Below are 21,377 nucleotides of genomic sequence, written 5' to 3'. Positions count from 1 at the left end.
TGCTAGTAGTTGTTACAGCCCCAAGCCGTGTGAGTAGTTGTGCTAGTAGTTGTTACAGCCCCAAGCCGCAAAACTCGCTTTTATAAGACGTTTTCGCGGCTATACTCTAGGTGCTAGTAGTTGTTACTGCCCCGAGCCCCCTAGTTGTTACAGTCCCGAGCCCCGACATCCCAGAATAAAAAAACTTTCTACGTCAGTGGAAACAACACTAGATCAGTCAGTGGAAACAACACTTGGATCTATCGAAATACCAACACTCAATAAAGAACACTTATTGTGCGATAATAAAGGAATAAATACAAAAAAGAAAAAAGTTTTTGTTTTATTTGTGAAGAGAGAATATGAGAGAAATGGTTTTGTTGTTGAAAAGGGAGGGAAGAGTGGATTTTTATAGGGAAAGTGTGAGGGTTAAGAGAGTAATAATAATATTAATATGTGATCATAAATTATTCACACCTTTTAAGGAGCTAAAAAGATGATTTTCTTATTCTCCATGAACTGCTCAACAAGACTCAACTACTTCCTATTCTTTTGCCATTTGCTATTTTATCATTATTCTTTTTTTTTTTCAGCAACAATACATCAAGTCTATATTTTATATGTTATCGTTGGACTTGGATTTTTTCCTCATATTTACAAAATAAAAAAGTGTATCACAAATTTACAAATTTCTAAACTCAGATGTGAGACATTACGATTTCCCATAGAAAAATAAAAAAAAATCATAAAAAATGTTAATTAGATTTGTCTCGTTACTTTTGCAGTTAATTAACAATCTATTTTGATTAGGGATCTTTAGAAACATTTTAAGACCTCGTAAACTATAAAGTGCTCCAAATAAACGACAATACGATGGAAACCTCAAAGACTAAAAGTACATTTTTTAAAGTCACGTGGACAATTTGGAAATTAAATACTAAATAAATACTATTTTTCTTCTAAACAAATAATTACAAACTATAAGTACTAAATAAATACTAAAGTTTACTTTAACAAGAAAAAATATAAATAGTTAATAATTATGGAGTATGGTATTGTTAAAGACAAGGTCAAACTAACCCTAAAGGCAAGGTATAAGAAAATTGGCCAAACCACTATAATTTTTGTTTTACTTTCCAAAAGTAGCACATTTTTTAAAATCTTATAAAACTGGTTTTCTCGATCTAATTTTGCTAAAATATTAAAATTTCCAACTTATCAATTGCTTTGCTTTTTTTTTTTTGTTTGTTTTTCGACTGCATCTTGGTAGATACTAGCTCCAGATTCTACCATTTTTCAATCTTTCTAAATCTTATTTTTTTATCTTTTCAAAAAATTTATTCAAACCTTACCAAATCTTAACTAATTCTTTTTTTATCTTTTAAAAAAAATTATGGATCTCAATCATCTCGAGCGAAATTGTAACGAGGAAGCCTAAAAATTTGATAATTTTGGTTCATATCGAACAAAATTGTAGCAGGAAAGCCTAAAAATTGACAAACATTGCTCATTTCAGCTCGAGATTGCCTCGAGTTTTTAGTTTCTTTACCTTTGGTTCTCCAATTTTAATATTGCTCCCTAAAATGTTGTATTAATTAAATAATTGATTATCATTATGTTTAATTATTAACAAATTATCATGCTACCAAAAATATGAAATTGTGTGTATAAGTACTTTATTAATTAATCTCTTTTGTAACAATTTTGGAGTGATGAAAATTTGGGTTAGTGTTTGATATGACACACGCAACAAATCACAATTAGTAACTTGTCCTAAAACTTAAGAAAATTTTAAGGCAATTTCCGTCCAAAACAATATGACTTGTCAATTGAACTCAGACAATTATATTGCATTGAGATACCACGAGATAAAGACTTTACATATATCTCAGTCCAATCTCGGACGATATGACTCCTTCAACGAACCTAAGAACAATCGATCTCGACCAAGATTCCTCATTTGTATTGGTCAGAATTGATGAAATTATTGAGATTTATCGAAGACATGCATTAACGTCAAATATAGTTTTAAATCCAACTACAACAGAAAACCAACTACCAAACTTTTCCATATGACTCATATTTCACATAGAGCACTATAACACAATTCAAAATTCAACCCTAAACTATGAGATCATTCAAAGTAATTCAAAAATTTAAAAACAAAAACGCACAATCTCGACGGAGATGGACCAAAAGATTAAGTTGGAGGAGTTTTTAAAAATTTGTGAAGCATCTCGATGTAGGTCGAGATGGACACTCGAAGAAAACAAAATTAGGAGTATTTTTTTTCTTTTAACGAAGGTGTGGTGTTTCAAAACCAAAATGTGATATTCGTAAAAAATTCCCGGTTTTATTTGGGTTCAGCCCACCACCGTTTTGTTCTGTTCAACTTCTTTACACTACACACCGGAACTTCCCCCATTGCTCAAGAACACACCCCCGGCGGCAACTATCTCCTCTATGCGTGTGAGCTCTGGTCGTCTGTTTCTTTAAAGGATAATGGCCTTCGTTTGCCCAATTGATTCAAAGTACCCCAATGAAATCTCTGCTCTCCTTTCTCCTCATTCACCTCACCAAGTTCAGGTAATCTCTCTCAATTTCAAAGTTGCTGTTTCTTCTCTTTGACGTTTCTGTTTCCCTTGTGCTTCGTTCGAAACCTGGGAAATACAGGCTCTTGATCTACTTACGCATAGGAAAAGGAGTTTCTATTGTTCTTAAAGTGTTTGAGTTTTGTGTCTTCAGGAATATTTTGATCAGCTTGTATGGACAAGGCAGTGTCGTGGTCTTCGAGTGAAGCAGAATGGAGCTTTTGGAAAGGGTACGTTTTTTATTGCCTCTGCTCTTCTGAAGTTGAATTGGGAATTTTGAAATTCGGCGTGGAGAATACGACTTTTTGTTCTTCATTACTTTAATACACTACTAGTGATGAATAGTAGCTGAGTTTTTAGTGTTTTTTTTTTATAATGTAGATTTTTTAAGATTGTGAGGTATAGTAGTATTTGAATGTGTGATAGTAATTTAACTTTTAGTTGGAAGTTTGCATCATGTATGCGTGATGAAATTAAAAGCTGGCAATCGAAGTACTCTTTTCTGTTGCTCTTAACTGTGCTTTGTGAATGTTTGGCATGTTGAAACAATTTCTTGGAGGAAACGTCACTTTATGATAAGACAAGACTTTTATCAGAAAAGTTGCCTTTAAAAATTACTAAGATTTATCCAACATTACTTCTTCTGATAGTCAAGAAGTAGTGATGTCTATGCAACCATCAAAAGATTTGGCAGCTCTGTTGCAAAAAACTCTGTTTTATTGTTTATTGTAAAAGTTACCACTGTTTCTCTTGAAATACATTGGGAAGATCATAAAGTAATTATATTAGCTTATCAAATTTTCTTCCCAAATACCCTTGGCCAAGAATCCAATTGCTGTTTCCGATTGTGATTTATGGTCAGTGTTGGTTTAATTTAACCCCTAACAGAGTTTTCATCACTTTTGATGTTTATCTGCAGGTGTCTTTGCTGATGCTGCTTTCAAAGAAGGGGACCTTGTCCTGAAGGACCAAATGCTTGTAGGATCTCAGCATACGTCAAATAAGGTTTTCCTATCTGGAAAACTACCATCATGACTCAGTTTGGTGACTTTTCTTTCCACTTTATTGTTATGCTCCATTTAATTGCTTTGCAGATGGACTGTCTGGTGTGCAGCTTTTGTTTTCGATTTGTTGGATCTATAGAACTTCAAATCGGAAGGAAGTTATACTTTCAAGATCTTGGAGTGTCCACTAATCATCAATGTGACATGGAGCCTTCTTCACCCATATCAGAAGATTGCATGGAAACTGAATCAGATGATGGCCAGGAGATTGAATTAGAAAATAATGAAAGCATGGGAGCATGTTCTTCCAGCAATTCTAAAGGTGCAGATTTACCCAAAGGGCTTGTGGAATCATTGATGAATGGTGGCCTATCATTGCCTCACTCCAATGAGTTTGCCATGCCTCCAGCTATTCCTTGTCCTGGGGGATGTGGTGAGGCCTTTTACTGCAGGTAAAGGCACTTTTTATGGTCAAGCGTCTAAAATTGGTTTTCCCCTTCATTTTATGGATTTCTTGCAGGGGAAGGGTCCTATATTGTCAATATGAGTATTGTATTAAACTTAACTAGGAAATATATGTAAAAGACTTTTTGTTAAAAGGTAGAAAAGAGAACACAGGGTTTACATGGAAAACCCTAGAATTGAAGAAAAAACCATGTTTTATTATTTTCACACACAATGAAAGTTACAAGAGAAGACAACTTTATAGGCTTTAGCAAGCCCTAATACAAAAAAGGAAATAAACTTAGGATAAGTGAAATGCTAAAATACCCTTGGGGCTATATACTATCAATAGAGCTTCTTATTTCCAACACTCCCTCTTATGTTGAGGTGTAGATGTCAATCAGACCCAACTTGTTAACACATGAGTCAAAACTTGGCCTGAGTAACCCTTTGGTGAGAACATCAACAACTTACTGACAAGATGGAATATATGGAGTACGGATATTGCCATTGTCTAGTTTATTTTTTATAAGGTGTCTGTCAATCTCCACATGTTTCGCTCTATCATATTGTATAGGATTATTGGCTATGCTTATAACTGCTTTATTAGCACAATAGAGCTTCATAGGTTTCACAGTCTTAGTGAAGACCCGACAGAACTTTCTTCAACTAGATTTTCTTACATATTCCAAACTCATAGCTTTGTATTCAGCTTCAACACTACTTCTAGCAACAACACTTTGTTTCTTACTTCTCCAAGTAACTAGGATACCCCACACAAAGCAATAACCAGTGGTAGATTTTTTGTAAATAACTGATCCTGCTTAATCAAAGTCAGTATAAGCTTCAATGCATTTTCTGTTAGTTTTCTTGAACATTAGACCTCTACCCAGAGAGCTTTTCAAATATCTTAGAATTCGATTCACAGCTTTCATATATTCTTAGGGTGCCTGCATAAACGGACTGTTTGAATTATTCTCCTCTTGTTATTTCTGCTTTCTCCTCTTTCTCAAGTACTATGTACTTTTTACCATTTCTTGCATTAATAGAAGTCTTATTCCATAGGTACATATCAAAAGTGAGTGGATTGTGGCTTGACATAATTTTACTTAATAATTTCTGTTAGGAGATTTATTTTGTTCTTTCATTTTGAAGTTGTCTGAGTAAGCAAAGCAATTGATGTAGTGTTCCATATTATAGTAAATCGTGTGCAGAAGCTGATTGGGAAGTATTCCATTTGTTACTTTGTACTGGAGGAAAAACTGAACCTTCACGCAGGGAGGCACTGCTAAAATTTATACAACATGCCAATGGTGAGTTTCCAACTTAGATGTAGCTGTCATGAAACTGAAATCAATTGTTACTATTCTCTAATATGGGCTCTTTTCCTTCTCTCTTTTGGGGGTTCCGCAGACACGAATGACATATTCCTCCTTGCGGCAAAGGTACTTTCTTCTACTGTGTTTTTTTAAGTCAAATTTCAAGTTTGGTTCATCCCATTCATTGTGTTTTTGGTGTAAATGTTGAACTATCAATTGTTTATATTTCATGGATTTCATGTGATACTGTTTGTAAAGGCTTATTAAAAAATAATGAAAAATAAATTTAGCGTAGCAAGTTGCTTTTGAATTATCAGTTTATCTATAATACTGGGATAATCGAAGTTGAAAGATAGATTCAAATTTAAATATGACTATGGCCAACTAAATTTTGCATTTTTCTTTCAGGCAATTTCTTCCACTATTTTGAAGTATAAGAAGTTAAAGCTGGCTTCTTCTGGACAACAAATGAAATATGGCACATGCCCTATTCTCAACAATGCTGATCTGTCCATTCTTTTGGAGGCTTGGAAGCCAATCTCGATGGGACATAAGAGAAGGTAATTGCCTTTTGAACCAGCTTCTCATTTTGTGCTTTGTGAAATAAGTAGGAAGTGCATTGAATCTCAGCCTTTTGCATGTGATCATGCATTATAAGGACGAAATGGAGGTCATTAGCGCATGAAACATCTTCGACTCTTCGTTGATTGCTATGTTTGATGTGGAAAGATATTGTAATTCCTTCTATTTGATTTAGTGGACATGTTATTGCATTGTCACTACAACCTAGGAGTGGCCTTTTGAGATTATTACTATCAAACTGTAATCAAAGTATCATTAGAGCTTATTATTCTAATAAAGCGACTACATGATTCAACTCAAGTCTTAACTTTTTAGGGTTTCTATTTCCTCGAGTATGATGGGGATATAATCAATGGTAGGTTGTGTGAAGGACAACTTGAACTTGGGCCCTCATTAACCTACAAGTCACAGGCCTTGGAAAATGGTCCAGATGAGGTGGCCTTGGTTTTAAAACTACAACCCATACAGGCTCCCTTATTAGGACATTGTTATGCTATTAGTATTTGCAACTTCTAATTGTTGCAGGGTTGGGCCTTTATTTTTTATTTTAGTGAGCCTAGAGACGTTCGGAAATATTTTCTTGATTTGATGGAAATTACTCGTTGTTAGGTGGTGGGACTGTATTGCACTGCCGGATGATGTCGAACCGTCTAACGAAGCTGCATTCCGGATGCAAATAAGAGAGATGGCTTTCATGGTATGTAACTTTCTTAGTAGAAAATCCTAGTTATGCAGCTGGCGTTGATTATGGTGACCTTAGCATGATTCTTAGTTCTAGTATACTCTGCGATATTGATTTTGCATATTGTTATCATTCATATGATTGATAGTTTCAGTGACATGTTTCAGTACTAACATGCAATTTGCAAATTTCAGTCATTGCAGCTTCTCAAGGAAGCAATTTTTGACGTTGGATGTGAACCTTGTATCCTTGAAAGTTAGGAATTGATGGGTATATATGTTTTCCTCTTATTTTGTCAAAGCTGATGTCAGATCCTTGACTCTACTAGTATTCTCCCTTGAAATCTATGGCCATATAATTGGCATGTTTGAGCTAAATAATCTGTACGTTTCTGTTTTAACCCTTCCATCTCTTTCTTTGGATACATGTATAATTCCGTTCTATGTCCTTTATATAACGTACAAAACTTTTATCTAATAAGTTAATTTCTATCTGCAATACTGTTTGTGATCTCAAGCCATTGTGAAGTTAATATCAAATTTACTCTTGTGCTTCAGTGATTTGGTTGTAGCATCACCGGTTGAGGACTACTTCTTGTATATTGACGAACTTTCATCTCCTTACAAGGTTAGAAGGCATGGCCTTTATACATCAAAGATCCTGGAAATCGCAAGCCTAATGCTTATGATTCTTAATGACAGGAAAGAGCTGAGGAAATTACCCGGCCCCTTTTGGATGCTCTTGGCGACAGCTATTCAATTTGTTGTCAAGGTAAGTTGATCCTAGTTTTCAATTAGTAGCAATTTGAGGAATATACGCTTGAGATCATGATTAGTTTTTTCCTCGTATTGATGATTTTTTAAAAAAAATAATTCCTTAAACAAGTAATATCTTGTTTGGTTATTAATACTGAAAAATCAGTATTTCAGTATTAATGCTTACCATGATTTTTTTCCTTAAACAGGTACAGCCTTTTTTCCCTTACAGAGTTGTATGAATCATTCTTGCTATCCAAATGCTAAAGCGTTCAAAAGAGAGGAGGTATGTGAAATCAATTCCACACCAAAGCCATACTATATTTCATGGATAATCATTTTAGATTGTGAAAGAGTTTAATACTATCTTTATATGAACATGAGATTGTTTTTGTTGTCATTTCATTTTGGTCCATTTATTTTGGGCTTCTATTTATGTTTTGCACTTGCATGCTCTTTCATTTTCCTTCATTTTCTTTTCCTGAAAGAAATTAGATTTTAGTAGTAGTGTTACTAGAAGCCTTTTTAACTTTATAATCATGGCAGGATAGAGATGGACAAGCAACCATAATTGCATTGAGGCCCATCCACCCAGGGGAAGAGGTAATTTAGGACAATTTTTCGTTCTCTAATATGTGCTTGAGCTACTTTCATCAGATCGTTCATTTGCACGAATTATCAAAAAATAATGAGCTAAGAAGCTGTGGATACTTTTGCCTTTGTCCTATGAGATTGGAAGTTCAAATCATAACTAACATTACTCCCATTCCATTTGTTGTAAATAAGAAATATACATTGAATTGAGTTCAATTATTTCATATAGTACAAGTCACAAAGAAACTTGTGTGAAAATATATTGATGCAATTAGTGCATTGTTTTCAGGTGACAATTTCATATATAGACGAAGATCTACCATTTGATCAGAGACGAGCATTACTTGCAGATTATGGGTTCGAATGCAGATGCCCCAAGTGCTTACAAGAGCATCCTTAGCAAGCCATTCCATTTGGAATCTGTCTCATTGATGAAGTCTCAAACAAGCTGGGCAAACAAAAATATCTTTTTTCTGTTTTGAACAATTATATATTAATGTTTCAAGAAATGTAGCTATAGTACTTTCAATCGTTCTAACTTTATTAGCCTAATGTTAAACTTCTCATCATTGTGATGATTCCAAGTTTGCTAGACCAGACAGCTAGAGAAGGGAAGGAAACTATAACGAGAAAAAATTATTTGTAATTGCAAATTTGTGGTTAACTCATTCTGTGAAGGCAAACCTCAATCAAGGAGGACTCGTTTAAAAAGTACAAACTAATCCAATAGTAACTTCAGATTTGACGATCAAGCGAGCATTCTTTGCAGCAGTTTAGCCTTTGAGGTGAGTTTCAATAGTGTTATTTTTTGCATGCAAGGTAAACACCTGATATGATGGCAACTCCAGCAACTGCAACACCTATTGACGAAAAGATCTTGACGACAGGGACTCCTTTTTGGGTAGGCATTTCCAAAAGATCCTCGAGCTGCAATTTTAAGAAAATGTATACTTGTGTAAAGAGAAGAGAGGGAATACCAATCAAATTTCTCAAGAAATGGTTGAGTGAAACCTACAGTAACAGGCTGCTGCCAATTCTTCTTAATTCCACTTAGATGACCTTTCCCCACAACTGCAACGACCGATTGATGCTCCTTGGCTACTCCTAGTAACGTTGTTGACATGTACCTGAAACAGTTATAGACATATGGGTGAGTCAAGAACACAAATGGAAGATAAAAAACTATTGTGCAACAATGATGGATATAACATGAAATCAGAACACATTGTTGAGCAGAAAACTGATTTTAATTTATGAGGTTAGGACTTTCCAAAGTGTTGCCAATCCTTTGAAGATTCATCTTATAATTCCACGAAGCATACGTCAGGAGGAAAACACAATATTATTATCTTGGATCAGCCTATGGACACTTCGACTAATCTCACGAGACAACATTTGGGTGTCAAAGTGAGAAAAAAAAACTTGTTAAATCTACTGGAAAATAACCAAAGGAAAAAAAGAAAACAAAACTTATTTATTATTTTTTAAAAAAGAAAAAAAAATGTTATGCAAACATGTATTTACTGCACAGAAAGAAAAGAACAAAGATTTTGTCATAAAAAAAAAAAAAAAAAAAGTCAACTGCAAATAGTTCCTAAAGTTCTTCCTATTTGAATAAAGAAAACACATTGAAAGAGGAAAAACGCAATGGCCTTCACACAGCACAAAGGTAAATGTACTAACCGATCTCGCTCGTGCACAAGAGTGTCCATTAATGTGGGAAATTCCTTGCTCATTTCTTGAATTATGAGCGTGAGCATGTCAACATCGTCCATATCCTTCAACTGAAGATAGAAATAGCATTAGTACAGCAAACCGTTTCAATTTGTCTCACAATTAAACAGAAAAATAGAGGAGAAAAATCCTCTCCTGTGAGGATAAAGAGAGAGTTAATGAAATTATACCATCTTGGTTAATTCCTCGGGGCTTGGCAAAAAGAATGCTTGAAAAACGAAGGAATAAAGCAATTTTATCTTATGCCAAAGGGGCATTTTCGCCCATGCTCTTCTAATTGTAATCTGTTGAGTAAACGTCAAAATATTACAGTATGTTCAGCTATATTAAGATGACAAACTAAATGTCACCTCATTGAAGATTAAGGTTATTTGTTGCAAATTAACATGATCAAAAGACAGAAAAAGAATGGTAAGGATACAAATCAAAAGGTATGCTCAAAAACTAACACAGGAAAAATACAATAGTAATAGGATGTGATGTAAATTGAGCAGTGGCACATGTAGCAAATGAATATACGTTCAAACTAATCCAGGACCAATCAAAGCACACAATAGAATGCACATGTGGATGTCAGGGCCAACAGAATGTAAAGCACCTTTAAGGTGAATATCACATCGGAAAACAATTAAAAGCTCTCAAGTACGTTTGAGGCTTGACACCAGCCGACCGTACCCGGTGAACAGACTTATCCCACAGCAGACACTTTTTCAGAATAAGTTCTCAAGAAGGGTAGTTGAGACAATCATATTGATTTTGAAGCAAATATAATTGTGTAAGAAAGGTTATGAGAATAGATATTTGTTCAAGAAATCCTATCACAGGCTCTATTTAAAAAAGAAAAAGTTTTAATCTTTAAGAGAGAGAGAGAAAGAGATCATACCTGCACTGGACGATCACCAAGAATTACCTTACCACGATACTTCATTGCTTCTTCATAGGCTACACGAAACTCTGAACCAGGGAATACTTCGAGTTTGTTGGCTACCTAAGATAAAAGTAAGGAAGTAAAATTAGAGGCAATCTTTCAAATAAAATTGTCAAAAAAACAAAACAAAAAATGCACTATAAAACCTACAGAAAACTAAAAAGAACTTGCCTTCGCAAGAAACCAACTGTAAAGTATACCAAAGATGTTATGCTTTTTCTTCCACATTTCAACCATTTCTCCCATAGTTGGAACCTGAAGAACTAAGGGTCAGGGAGAGCAAAAATTGAGGGATAAAAGAGACACATATGCTGTATGGCACTGAATTTGTGTAATCGATTTTAACCAGCAATCATAATTTGTAATAGTTCAAGACTTCATGTTCAAAGCAACTTAAAAAGAAAAAAAAAAAAGAATAAAAATGTGAACTTCAATCAACAAGCTATTTGCTTGAATTTGAAATTATCTCTATAAACAAATTACAACACCACCTTCAAATTCTGAGGGGTGAGGACTGCCACTCGGCTTGCGCATAGCTCCAAGAAGACGACCTGCATTGACATAAGCAAACGCACAAGCAACATTGTAAACACATGAAAGAAGGAAAATAGCCTGCAAAACAAACCATCTAAAACAATCGAGATTCAAAAAAGAGGAAGTGCCTGAGGTTTCAAATAACTGATTACAGCTTGAACTTCTCTGCACGATTCCTGCATCCATAAAAGTGATCTACTTCAGTTCTAACTCGAATTCCTCAATCAAATAAATTCGGAAAGGGTTAAGAACTCTCACTGTAATCGATACTTTTTCACCCCATATCCTCCAAAATTTCAAGAACCAAATGCCACAAATACAAGACAATTTATCACAATCGAAAATCAAGAAGTTACTTGAGAAACGTGTGCCGTTCCAACTAGGTATACGTCACAAATGCCACCTTCACCAGTGGTCTCGCAAGTCAATACCAACACGCTTCTAGAAAGCTCCTCCGGTAGTACTCTCCTCTGCTCCGCCAAACCCTCCTCGGCCTCAGGGGAAATCACAGAGGCTGCCTCGTCGTTGATCTGTTCATCAGTAGTACTAACAATACTCTCGCACAAACTCTCGATGTTAGGGTCCTCGATGTGGACAAAATCTTCAACGGCAGGGGAATCAGATTCCGGAGGAACCGGGTCCATCACCTGAGGCAAACGGGGTAGACGCCGAGGACGGTCAGAGTTTTGGGAGAAGAAAATCCCGAAATCGAATGGAGCTGAAAAATGCCGGTGCGGTTTGAAAGTTAGGGCATAATTGAGACGCCGGCGATGAGGTTTGACGGTGGCTGTTACGATGAACCGGTGTGACTCGGTCAAGTTGAGCTGAGTTGCACAACGAGTTAATCGATTCATACACCTCGCCTTTCCCTTCTTACCTGAATTTCAAGATTCAATATATATATATATATATATATATATTTTACACGCCAGCGGTATTATTTGTGTGCCATATCACGCGTGTCACCTTCTAATTCGCTGCAAAACGAAATAAAACATTTTCTCAATTTTCGCTTGGAAAATATTAATTTAAACTGAACTCAGCTCTTAAAGGGCTGTTTGGGCCCAAATAACCACGGTGGGGTTTGGTTTATAATAGAATCTTTAACTAACTTTCCTATATCATATTATATATGATAGAACTAAATTTCTAATAAATTTTACAAATGTCTTAAATTTAGGATACAAATTATATATATATATATTCATTTATAATATTAAATTGATTATAAATGAAAAAAAAAAGTGGATTACCGTGTAGGAAAGAAATAAACCACGATTCAAACTTTCCTTCTTCGAATACCACTTTCCTTCCTTCCATTATAATTGCATAAGCCACCATTTATCTGAGCATTATAATTGCAGAAGCCACCATTTAACAGAGAGATTTTGACAGTGAAGAAGAAAAAGTTTGATGGCCGACAAAGAGAGTATTTTCCACCAGAATTTGGGTCTAAAATTCGAGGTTTATTACTGTATATTTCGAAAAATATGAAGATTATGATATATTAAGTATATTTTAGATACCCATTAATTTGGTGAACTCAAGATTAAGGTATATTGAGTATATTTTAGATACTCTATTAATTGGTGAATTAAAGATTATGATATATTGAGTATATTTTAGATACTCCATTAATTGGTAAACTAAAGATTATGGTATATTGAGTATATTTTAGATACTCCATTAATTGGTAAACTAAATAGGCAAACAAAAGATAATGAAAGTTCTAGCCATCATGTAAAAAATTATTAAAACTATATGTCACTAAATATTAATGTTGTAAATAAGACAAATGTAATGGATGAACATTTGAAGAATAATAATTAAGGATATAACAACATTATGAACATTCCATAATGCCCGGTTTACCCCTAATCTCTCATTCCTCCTCCTCAACCATTCACAACAACGCACGGTCTTCTCCCCATCAACCTGTGTTCATCTTTTCTCAACTCGTCTTCAACCTCTCCTTAACCCTCTTCATCCTTTCCTTAACTCGTTTCATCATTTTTCGATTTTCATACAAAATCATCCCGTCATCTTTTGAATCATTTTCAACCACCATGTCGTTTGGTTTCAATGTCGAAAACAAAACCCATTTTTTTCCTTAATCGGTTGTCCTTGGCCTTTGTTTTCTTGTGGAAAAGAAAAAAGCTCTCTTGTTGTAATACAATTTCTCTCTCATTCTTCACCCTTCAACGTTTCGTTGACGGTTACGCTCCATTGTGTTGCCTCTGAAACAAAATGGTTTTCTCTTTTGATTTCGTTGAACGGTTGGTTTCCACGGTTTCCACCTTGCCTCCGAATCCGTTGTCTGCATGTTTGGTGACTCGATCTTCACATTTGCCGTTAAGACTTTTCCTTGTCGATCGGACTTCGTTTCACACTAAATTTGGACAATTTCTATACCATCTGTCGCGACGTGATCACTACACGGAGCGGCCGATCTCCCCGTTTATTTAATTTTAATAAATAGTTTTGGAGTCGCCACCAACCATATGAAGGTGTGATTGGTCACCCAAAAAAAAGAAAAAAAAATGGTCTGCGTACATTCATAGATTTAAGTTCGGGAGTCAGTTGTGTGTAGGGAAGGTGTTAGCACTCTACCACACCCAAAAAATGGTTACCCAATTTTATCTTTTAAATTAAATTAGGAGGTTCACAAAACAAAGTTTTTATTTAGGTTTTGTTTAAATGTCTCATGTTTATCAATTCATATCGAAGAAAGTAGAACCTAAGCATGAATTGGTGATTATGGGTGGCATAAGAGTCATTAGAAAAATTAACTTTATTTTTGTTTTAAAAGATTTTTATTCACCTTAAGAATAGTAAGATACCAAAACTTGATATTTTAATATCTATCATAGGTGTTTAATGAGAAATTTCATGTATCTAGAATGAAAACACTACTCGGTCTCATTTAAAATATGAAATGTGTTTATTTAAAAACAATCTATTAATTAAATTTCAAACGGAAAAATTTTATGTATTCATGGATTTTAAATTATAAAATCCATAAAAAAACAATACTTTTTCTCCAATTTACATTTTTATATTTAAATTGAAAAATTAATAATAACAATGACAAAACATTATGAAATTTGAAAAATACTTAGGGTAATATGTTGAGATAAAATAAAAGCATAAAACAAATACAAGATAATGTAAGTAATATGCAAAATGTACAAGATGATTAATTAGTACAACACAAGCAAGATAATTAATTAATTCAGAATGATGCAAAATAATTAATTAATTCAAAAGGATACAAAATAATTAATTCATGCATAAAGGTGAAAAATAATTAATTAATGCAGAAACAGAAATAAGCAAAATAATTAATTAATTCAGAAATATGCAAAATAATTAATTAATTTAGAAATATGAAAAATAATTAATTAATTTAGAAATATGCAAAATAATTAATTAATTCAGAAATATGCAAAATAATTAAACGAGGATGTCAAATGTGTGAAATAATAATTAACTGCAGAATGCCAAAGTAGGATTAATGCAAGATGCCAATAAATAATCACAGTAGCCAATGGATGTCAAATAATTTTAGCAATATGCATGCTGATTAATTAATTAATACATAATACAAATAATTCGAATGAGTAATTGACATAAGAGGCCAAATGAGTGCCAAAATAATTAACGATATGCAAATAATTAGCACACAATGGAGGATGCCAAAAATTAAAAGTGTCAAATACACTGTGCTAATTAATTAACAATGCATAATTAAGAGAGCTTGTCAAATGAATAGTTATTTTCAAATGCATAATTAACACATATGCCAAATGGATAATTATTAAAGTAAGATACCAGATGGATACACACAATTAACAAAGAATGTAAAATGAGTGACTAGATAATTAAAAAGATAGCAAATAATTAAATCGGTATGCCAAATAGGTGTCAAATAAGTGTTAAATAATTAAGACATCAATCAAATAATTAACACATCATTTAATTAATTAACCAAATGAAATAATTAACATAGCACCCAAATGGATGCCAAATAATTAATCAAGAACACACTGATTAATTAAGGCAGTAGCCAAATAGATGCAAAACAACTAATTAATCAGCGCAACAATCAAATAGTCAAATGGGTGTCAAATTAATTAGCATGAGAACTCAGTAATCAAAATACTCCAATGGCCAAATTGATGTCAAATAATTAACGAGGATGCAGAAAAATTAACACAGAACAAATAATTAACATAGCATTGCCAGTATGCTAATTAATTAACCAAATAATTAATGCCAAATCAGATAATTAACTCACAACATTCAAATGGGTGTCAAATAATTAAACGGATGCAGAACTCAACCATCAAAATAGTCAAATAGCCAAATAGATGTAATCAGATGCAAAATACTAATTAATTAGGGCAGCAATCAAAGAGTCAAATGGGTGCCAAATGATTCAAATGATGCAAATAATTAAAAGATGTGAAATGAGTGCCAAACGATTAACACATCAGCTAATTAACGAGTGATTTAAATGAATAATTAAGACAACACCCAAATGGGTGCTAAAAATAATTAAGCCAGTATCCTCAAACATGAATAACAAAAAAGAGAACTTACAAGGTCTGTGTTAAATGCGAAATGTTATGAGTTGATCTTGTTCACCTTTTTTCAAAAAAAATTATTTTACGTGTCTCTCTTCTCTATCAAATAATTCTCCAGCAAAAAAAAAAAAAAAAAAAAAAAATTCTCCTCCAAAATTGAATCTTCTCATTCTCTTTTTATAGGGCAATGTCCCAATTTTTCTAGATCATTCTCTTTTTATAGGGCAATGTCCCAATTTTTCTAGATAAAAGTGAAGTAAGTTTAGATAGTGAAATAGAGTACATCAGAGAAATGGGGAAAATGTGGAAGAGTGGGAAAACGTGAGAGATTGGGGAAGAAGGTGGAAGAGTGGGAGAACGTGAGAGATTGAGAGAAAGTGGGAGGGTTGTGACTCACGAAAACAAGGGATGATCGAGAAAAATAGGAAGAAGAAAAAAAATCTTTACTTTTAATTTTAATTTTAAATATGTTTTTATTTTTGTTTTTGTTTTAAAACATAAATTTAAAAATTAAGATTTAAATTTTAGAATTTAAATTTAAATTCAAATTCAAATTCTTTTTAAAAAAATAATAAATAAATTAATGAAAAAAATAAAAAGGCACGACAAAATACGGTATCTACAGTTTGTTCCCCTTTGTCCATCCTGAAAATATTTGAAGGTGGACAAAGGTAATAGATAAGGTATTTGGGCCAATTTTTTTATTTTTTGAGAGAAAAAAAAATCAATCTTAGCTCTAAGACTAGGTTTGATAAATAAGAGAAAGAACCTAATAGACAGGCTTCGACCCCAGTTTCATATCTGGCCTTGATTTAACCAAATTTGAAAAAGAACATCAACGTTAGCTCTAGGACTAGGTTTGATAAATAAAGAAAAGGACTGGATAGACAGGTTTCGACCTCAGCTTCAGATCTGGGCTCGATTTAACCAAATTTGAAAAAGAATATCTATCTGGCCTTGATTTAACCAAATTTGAAAAAGAACATCAACGTTAGCTCTAGGACTAGGTTTGATAAATAAAGAAAAGGACTGGATAGACAGGTTTCGACCTCAGCTTCAGATCTGGGCTCGATTTAACCAAATTTGAAAAAGAATATCAACCTTAGCTCTAGGACTAGGTTTGATAAATAAAGAAAATGACCTGATAAATAAGCTTCGACCTCAGCTTTAGATCTGGGCTCGATTTAACCAAATTTGAAAAAGAATATCAACCTTAGCTCTAGGACTAGGTTTGATAAATAAGGGAAAGGACCTGATAGACAGGCTTCGACCTAAGAGGGGTTTCTGCAGGCAAAACTTCTAAAATATTATTATTCTTTGAATAAAACTTTGCATCTGCGAAGTGAGACTCAGCTTCTGAGAATGGATTAGAGTCGGCTTCAACCTTCTTTACACCGTCTTGATAAAATTTGAAGCACTGATGCAGTGTTGAAGTTACTACTCCGTTTCCATGAATCCAAGGACGCCCTAGTAACAACTTGTAAGTAGTCCTTGAGTCTATGACATGAAACAATGCACTGGCCTTTAGGTCGCCAATTATGAGTTCTAACCGTATCATGCCTATTAGATCTAGGCTCGATTTAACCAAATTTGAAAAAGAACATCAACCTCAGCTCTAGGACTAGGTTTGATAAATAAGGAAAAGGACCTGATAGATCTGGGCTCGATTTAACCAATTTTTTTTTCTAGGACTAGGTTTGATAAATAAGGAAAAGGACCTGATAGATCTGGGCTCGATTTAACCAATTTTTTTTTTAAAAAAAACATCAACCTTAGCTCTAGAACTAGTTTGATAAATGAGAAAAAACACAGGCTTCAGCCTAGATATGAAGCTGAGGCTAGGCTGAAGCCTGTCTTAGCACTAGGGCTAGATTTGATAAAGTGGACTCATCCTTCTTTTAAAACTTATTTGAAATTTAATTTAAAAATATTGTGCTTTTCAAAGGAATAAATAGCTCTCTACTCCATTTTACCACAATCGTCGTAGGATAGAATAAGACATGTATCACGAGAACTTTTTAAGCTGTCGAACTCGTATCAAATAAATCAATCCAAACAAAGACTGTACTATGTTGTAAAGACATAATGTTGTTTTAGTATAACAAAATCTTTCTGCAGTATAACAAAATCTTCATTACCATACATATGTTCATTTGATATGTTTCTTTGTATGTTCGTTTGATATGTCTCTTTGTATGCATTTCCATCTCTATACAATGTACTTCCTTTTCATGCATACCTTTTTACTGTCACAACTAAATCTAAGGCACAATATATTTTTAAATAACATTTTGACATTTTTAATGAGTGTTGTTTTCCATTTCAACATTGGTTTATTCTCAAAACTAGATGGTACATAATGATTACATTGTTTTGGTAGTCTTTTAAGTAATTTTGTCTTTGCCCACACACTCACTTCCTTAATTTATTTTCAAGACACCCTACTCCTGCGTTGAAAGAGATACTACACTTAGTACATTGTATTTTGAACAAATACATTTGCTATAGACTTTCTATAACTCATAGATCGTAAATATAGTTCATCAACTGTTCTTAATAAAATGTTATTATTGTATTGATTATATTATTAGTTTTATATTAATAACCTAAATAGAGACATAGAGATATCAATGTTTGAGACCAATTTAAAGAGTCATGATAAGATTAGATACTTTATCCTGATAACATTATGAATATGACCAAACCGCAGAATAGTAACCACTAAATGTAACTTCATTAAACTAATTTACCCATACAAAATAATTATGCAATATTGAATTTTAAATATGAATTTGATGATAGTGATAATAATAATGATCCAAAAAAAACCTTCACAACAAAACCCAAAAGAACCCTTCCCCCAAATACATTTTATCATAATACTACCAAAATAATCATTATCCCAAACACACCTTATCATAACACTACTTAACATTATTAATTAAATTTTGGAAGAATTTTTTTTCATAAAAACAATGTCAATTTTGGTTTTTAGGTGACGTAATCAATAAATTCAAAGCATGCACATTGTTTAGATAAAAAAACACAAAAATTAATTCAATTACAAATTAAATTTCAAAAAACAAACTAATAATTTTCCATTACAAATTATTGTTATTATCATCGCATTGATGAATCAAAAAAAATTCTGTAAAAAATCTGTATTGTAAATTCCTTTTCAAGTAGTCCTTAGTCAATGTGGATATCTATTTCATCATCGCATTGATGAATCAAAACAGAACCACAACAACAAAATAGAGATATTAAGAAGGAAGTGGTTAGAGTAGAAAAAAAATTCTTATCACAACTTTGCCCTTCTCCCATTCAAATTTAGTAATCAATCAAGGAAGAGGGTAGAATAAAGAGTTCGACTGGAGAGACAGATTGATAAAATTAAGATTTTATGAACGTAATTGTAATCTACACCATTCTAAAAGAATAGTTCGAGAAATCTTGCATAATTATTTTTATAAAATAAAAAACACAACTCATTCCATACCAAATTGGTGGTTTAAAACAACAAATGTTACACGTTTCAAAGGTCTCGGATATACTCAAAATTGTGGTAGATTTCCTCAAAATAACTTCAAACCAGATGCATAATTCTTCGTTCCCAACATTGTCCATACGTGTTTGCATTCCAAAATTTGGCTTCTGAAATTGCTTGCCCACTTCAACAACTTCCACCAAGACTTTTTAAATAACAATGCCATTTGGATCATGTAGGCAACAAGAGTATCACTTTACCTTCAAACAAGCACACATGTTCCCGATTCATATCGTTAGCTTGCCTTTATTAGCGACTTAATTATCCTCCATGGAACAGAAATCATCTGAGCATCAGTTTTAAAAAGCTCGAATTTAGTAGACTTCACAAATTGATCAGATTCGTTGAATATAAATCATCACTTGCTCAGATACATATTTCATGTCCAAAACACTAACCACAAATGAACACAGCTACAAAAGATGAAGTACAGGTAATACCAAAAATCAATTCCTAACTAGAATCAAATTCCGTTCACGAAACCAACTAACCAAATGAGAAGAAAATTTGAAAAAATAAGTATAGAAAGGGGTAAGAAAGAACGTTGCTTCAGAAAAAATGTTTGTGGTGTTTCCAGGATTAAATGGGATTGAGGCTAACCATCAATCAGGATGGCCACATTAATGCTATTGCGTCCGAGCCATTATGCCAAGAGGAACTATAAATCCCCCAGAATTGGTAATGGACGCAATCTGCTAAACCAAGAATAATTACTCAACAACAAAAATGAAGCTGTACCTGAAAAAAGAAGCTCAGTGGAAGGAGAAGTCGTTTAATATAATAGGCTCACGGCATAACTTAATTAAAAGTTACGTCCACTGCCCATAACACATCAAAGTGTTTAATCTCATCATAGCTTCATCTCCACCAAAATTAAATAGGGGAAAACGTATTGAATCGCTAACTACTAAACTAAACTACATTACAACAAGTCTAATATACTAGGCTAAAATAGGCTTCAGTGTGTGTAACAATCAGATCATTGATAGAATAATCTCACTGAAATCCGCTAAGATTATTTGAAATATCATCATAAGCCCATAGAATCTAGTACACAATCCAAAAATAAAGTTAAATTAAAACAAACTGTAGAAAAAAAGAGTGCTCAGACAGCCAAGGGTATATAATCAGATCCCAGGAATTGTACCCGGATCAGAAACTCTAGTCCACAAAAATTGCCTCGTCACAGCACATCAGAAAGAACAAAAAAAGATTATGAAGAAAACAGATGAGAATTGAAGATGAAGATAAACAAGGAAAATAAGAAAGTGTGCAACATTCGATTCCAGAGATAGAAAATCGAAAAGAAGAAGGAGACGACGATGATATTCTGAATAAGGTGGAACGGTGAATTTATAGGCCATCCATCGACTGAGAGATTAGGGTTTCTCGCTCTAAATTGGTTAGGGTTTTTGTAGGTTTCATTGGAGCGGCTACTGGGCTTGGCCTTAACATTACGACTACGTCTACTATTAACATGTATAGCCCATTTTGAGAGGTCCACAGCCTAAAGCTTCTATTATCTAAATAGAAAAAACTAGAGAAATTTTGTTGAAAGATTTAAAAAAAAGGATAGTTGGAATCATAATCATTTTAAGAATAATAATTAAGAATATAACAATATTTTAAAAAATTTACAAATATAGCAAAACTATCACTGATAGACTTGTATCGTTGATAAATATCATATGATTTATCTGCGATAGACCAATATTTACAACATGGTCTATCGGTGATAGATTTATATCATCCATAGAATTTGACAAATTTTGCTATATTTGCACATTTTTAAAATGTTGTTGTATACTTAATTATTTTGAATTTAATTGCTAAATTTGCAACTATCTCATTGTCTATTTTATAACTTTCATAATTATCGTAATAAGCAATCCATAATTATATTTGTATTTATTATTAAGATATCATTTACTATAGATTTACTTTTAATATGATATTAAGGTGAATCTATTGTGATAATATTATAATTAATAATTTCTACAAATTCACTTTATTCCATTTCATACAACCTAAAATTAAAGTATAAGAGAATAATTGATAACGTATTTTATACATGCAACAAAGCTTATAATCTAGTAGA

General features: G+C 33.1%; 2 protein-coding genes and 5 non-coding genes across 7 annotated transcripts; 1 reads left to right on the top strand and 6 right to left on the bottom strand.

Moving 5' to 3' along the window:
• Positions 1-2,223: 2,223 nt before the first annotated feature.
• LOC101213152 (histone-lysine N-methyltransferase ATXR2) lies at positions 2,224-8,596 on the top strand. Its single transcript, XM_004151828.3, has 15 exons — positions 2,224-2,565; positions 2,725-2,800; positions 3,490-3,575; positions 3,665-4,026; positions 5,219-5,331; positions 5,432-5,463; positions 5,746-5,897; positions 6,529-6,616; positions 6,796-6,844; positions 6,930-6,984; positions 7,159-7,228; positions 7,303-7,372; positions 7,566-7,642; positions 7,903-7,959; positions 8,240-8,596. The coding sequence occupies exons 1-15, from the start codon at positions 2,482-2,484 to the stop codon at positions 8,348-8,350; spliced, it is 1,482 nt and encodes a 493-aa protein (XP_004151876.1). The 5' UTR covers positions 2,224-2,481; the 3' UTR covers positions 8,351-8,596.
• LOC101213395 (traB domain-containing protein) lies at positions 8,425-12,040 on the bottom strand. The gene is made up of 9 exons (XM_004151829.3): positions 11,503-12,040; positions 11,275-11,322; positions 11,104-11,163; positions 10,784-10,867; positions 10,568-10,672; positions 9,855-9,968; positions 9,634-9,734; positions 8,966-9,077; positions 8,425-8,877 (listed from the first exon to the last, which is right to left on the bottom strand). Exons 1-9 carry the CDS (start codon positions 11,998-12,000, stop codon positions 8,752-8,754), a joined length of 1,248 nt encoding a protein of 415 aa, XP_004151877.1. The 5' UTR covers positions 12,001-12,040; the 3' UTR covers positions 8,425-8,751.
• A 7,526-nt stretch (positions 12,041-19,566) lies between these two features.
• On the bottom strand, positions 19,567-19,647 carry LOC116402294. Its single transcript, XR_004214807.1, has one exon. It is a non-coding gene; the product is annotated as a small nucleolar RNA SNORD36 (small nucleolar RNA).
• Positions 19,648-19,835: 188 nt separating this feature from the next.
• On the bottom strand, positions 19,836-19,959 carry LOC116402262. Its single transcript, XR_004214776.1, has one exon. It is a non-coding gene; the product is annotated as a small nucleolar RNA snoR80 (small nucleolar RNA).
• Positions 19,960-20,026: 67 nt separating this feature from the next.
• Positions 20,027-20,139, bottom strand: LOC116402315. Its single transcript, XR_004214828.1, has one exon. It is a non-coding gene; the product is annotated as a small nucleolar RNA Z152/R70/R12 (small nucleolar RNA).
• A 93-nt stretch (positions 20,140-20,232) lies between these two features.
• LOC116402314 lies at positions 20,233-20,319 on the bottom strand. The gene has a single exon (XR_004214827.1). It is a non-coding gene; the product is annotated as a small nucleolar RNA R11/Z151 (small nucleolar RNA).
• A 57-nt stretch (positions 20,320-20,376) lies between these two features.
• On the bottom strand, positions 20,377-20,475 carry LOC116402312. Its single transcript, XR_004214825.1, has one exon. It is a non-coding gene; the product is annotated as a small nucleolar RNA Z157/R69/R10 (small nucleolar RNA).
• Between the last annotated feature and the right edge of the window lie 902 nt (positions 20,476-21,377).

Source organism: Cucumis sativus, chromosome 2 (genome assembly GCF_000004075.3).
Source record: "Cucumis sativus cultivar 9930 chromosome 2, Cucumber_9930_V3, whole genome shotgun sequence".
Classification (NCBI taxonomy): Eukaryota; Viridiplantae; Streptophyta; class Magnoliopsida; order Cucurbitales; family Cucurbitaceae; genus Cucumis; species Cucumis sativus.
This window is presented reverse-complemented; position numbering and strand designations above follow the sequence as displayed.

Coding starts and splice junctions, on each gene's coding strand:
- LOC101213152 (XM_004151828.3), top strand. CDS start 2,482: ATGGCCTTCGTTTGCCCAATTGATTCAAAGTACCCCAATGAAATCTCT. Junction 2,566..2,724: donor ATTCACCTCACCAAGTTCAG/GTAATCTCTCTC, acceptor TTGTGTCTTCAG/GAATATTTTGATCAGCTTGT. Junction 5,332..5,431: donor ATTTATACAACATGCCAATG/GTGAGTTTCCAA, acceptor GGGGTTCCGCAG/ACACGAATGACATATTCCTC.
- LOC101213395 (XM_004151829.3), bottom strand. CDS start 12,000: ATGAATCGATTAACTCGTTGTGCAACTCAGCTCAACTTGACCGAGTCA. Junction 9,735..9,854: donor CCGAGGAATTAACCAAGATG/GTATAATTTCAT, acceptor TTCTATCTTCAG/TTGAAGGATATGGACGATGT. Junction 9,078..9,633: donor CTTGTGCACGAGCGAGATCG/GTTAGTACATTT, acceptor TAACTGTTTCAG/GTACATGTCAACAACGTTAC.